We start from the raw sequence: 1,858 nt of genomic DNA, 5'->3' as shown, positions 1-1,858 counted from the left end.
GATCCAGATTATGAGATTGAAACCTTCTTTTGCTTTGAAGCTCAATCAAGAAGGATTAAGCCCCGTCCACGTGGCTTTACACAACAATCATCACAATCTGGTGCGTCGCCTCGTACAAATTAATGGTAACCTGATCAGAGTGAAGGAAGGAAGGGAAGGCCTCACCCCTCTTCATCTTGTGTGCCAATTTGATGATGATGAAGAAAACTTTACCACTTTACTGGAATTCCTGGACACTTGTCCGGATTCTATTGGAGATGTGAATGTGAGAAATGAGACTGCCTTGCACGTTGCTTTGAGATGTGAAAACATCACAGCCTTTCAAGTGCTTCTTGGCTGGCTCATCAGAAACGTCAAAAAAGGTGCTGAATATTTAGAACGCTCCGTGATGAATCAGATTGATGAGGATGGCAACACCATTTTGCACATTTCAACACTCATGGGGAATACACAGGTGCATGCGCTCTCTCCTTTAAATATCAACGTTATATTTATTCGTATAAATATTATATCAGTAAAAATAATTATTTTTTTATATTAATTATATAAATGATCATTCAAAAAAGTCGATGTAATTTTACGACTGTGTAAAATATTTTATACTATCAATGTATTAAAATTAAATTTTTTATTTCAATATTAGTTAATGTTTTGTTAATATTTTATTTTTATATTATTAAAATTTAAAGTATTAATTAAATGTTGACTAAAACTACTAATTTTGTGGACTATGTAATTATGTATCATCACTTTTTGAAAACTATTAGATAAATTTCTATGAAAAATATTGTGTATAATTTTTTTTAAATACTCTTCATATATATAATTCATAAAAAAATTATTTTACAACATCTAAATCCTAAATTTATAATATTTTAATTTGAACATAAAATACTTATCACGTTACGTAACATTATTATATTTGCTATTATTATATACATAAAAATTAAAATAAATCAATAGATATATGAATATTTATTAAGACACTACTTTATACATGATGAAAAGGAAAAGCTTATATATTATTCTATCAAAATATTCGTATGTATTATTGTAATTTATTTCATCCAACATTTAATCAAACAATAGAGATTTCACTTTTGTACTCTTCCACTCCACTTTTTATAGAGTTTTGTATGTATAGAATGAAGAGTAATACTTAATGTTATTTTAAAAGTAAATAAAAATAAAATGATATATTCCGAAATTTTGTTTTTTTGTTTTTTTTTTTCCGAGAAACACGTATATCTTTATTTAGGTCAATTAAATTAGGTTTTCCGTTTTTCACTAATATTACCATAATACACCATAGAATTATTACCTTTGTAATTGATGAGCCAAATAACGTTCCGACGTAAGAATTATATTAAATGCATTGATAAAATTGCTTTAGGCTAACTATACTATCAAACAACTAGGTCACAACAAAAAAAAATATCAAACTAATAGTATTTTATTACGAGTCCTGCTAGAGAGTCAATGAACTATTTGTACAATATGTACGTTATTGAATTACAAAATGAATATTTCCTATATTATCTAAAATAACCATCTGAGTATTAATTTTAGAATTCACCAAAGATTGAACACTTGACCTTTTAGTGCAGAGGCGGATTTAGGGGACCAGCATGGGCCATGGCCCCCTAAATTTTCAAAATTTAAAATATATTAGATATAATGTTTAAATGTTTTGACAAATATATTTTTAGTTCAGTGGTTAAAAGTAGGTATTCTATACTTTAAAGCATGGGTTCAACTCCCATGTCAATCATTTAACATTTGTTTTCTTTTGTTCTTTCAAGTTTTTTTTTTAATTTTTCTATCCATTATTATAAAAAAATACTTTGATTTCTATAAT

General features: G+C 27.1%; 1 protein-coding gene across 1 annotated transcript in view; it reads left to right on the top strand.

Annotated features, from left to right (window-relative positions):
• Positions 1-1,858, top strand: part of LOC107495415 (ankyrin repeat-containing protein BDA1-like) — a 3,276-nt gene continuing 1,418 nt past the window's right edge. Inside the window, exon 1 of the mRNA XM_052263423.1 lies at positions 1-454. Within this exon, the coding sequence (XP_052119383.1) occupies positions 11-454 (444 nt within the window). The 5' untranslated portion in view covers positions 1-10. The remainder of the gene's footprint in view (positions 455-1,858) is intronic.

Source organism: Arachis duranensis, chromosome 6 (genome assembly GCF_000817695.3).
Source record: "Arachis duranensis cultivar V14167 chromosome 6, aradu.V14167.gnm2.J7QH, whole genome shotgun sequence".
NCBI classification, from domain to species: domain Eukaryota; kingdom Viridiplantae; phylum Streptophyta; class Magnoliopsida; order Fabales; family Fabaceae; genus Arachis; species Arachis duranensis.
This window is presented reverse-complemented; position numbering and strand designations above follow the sequence as displayed.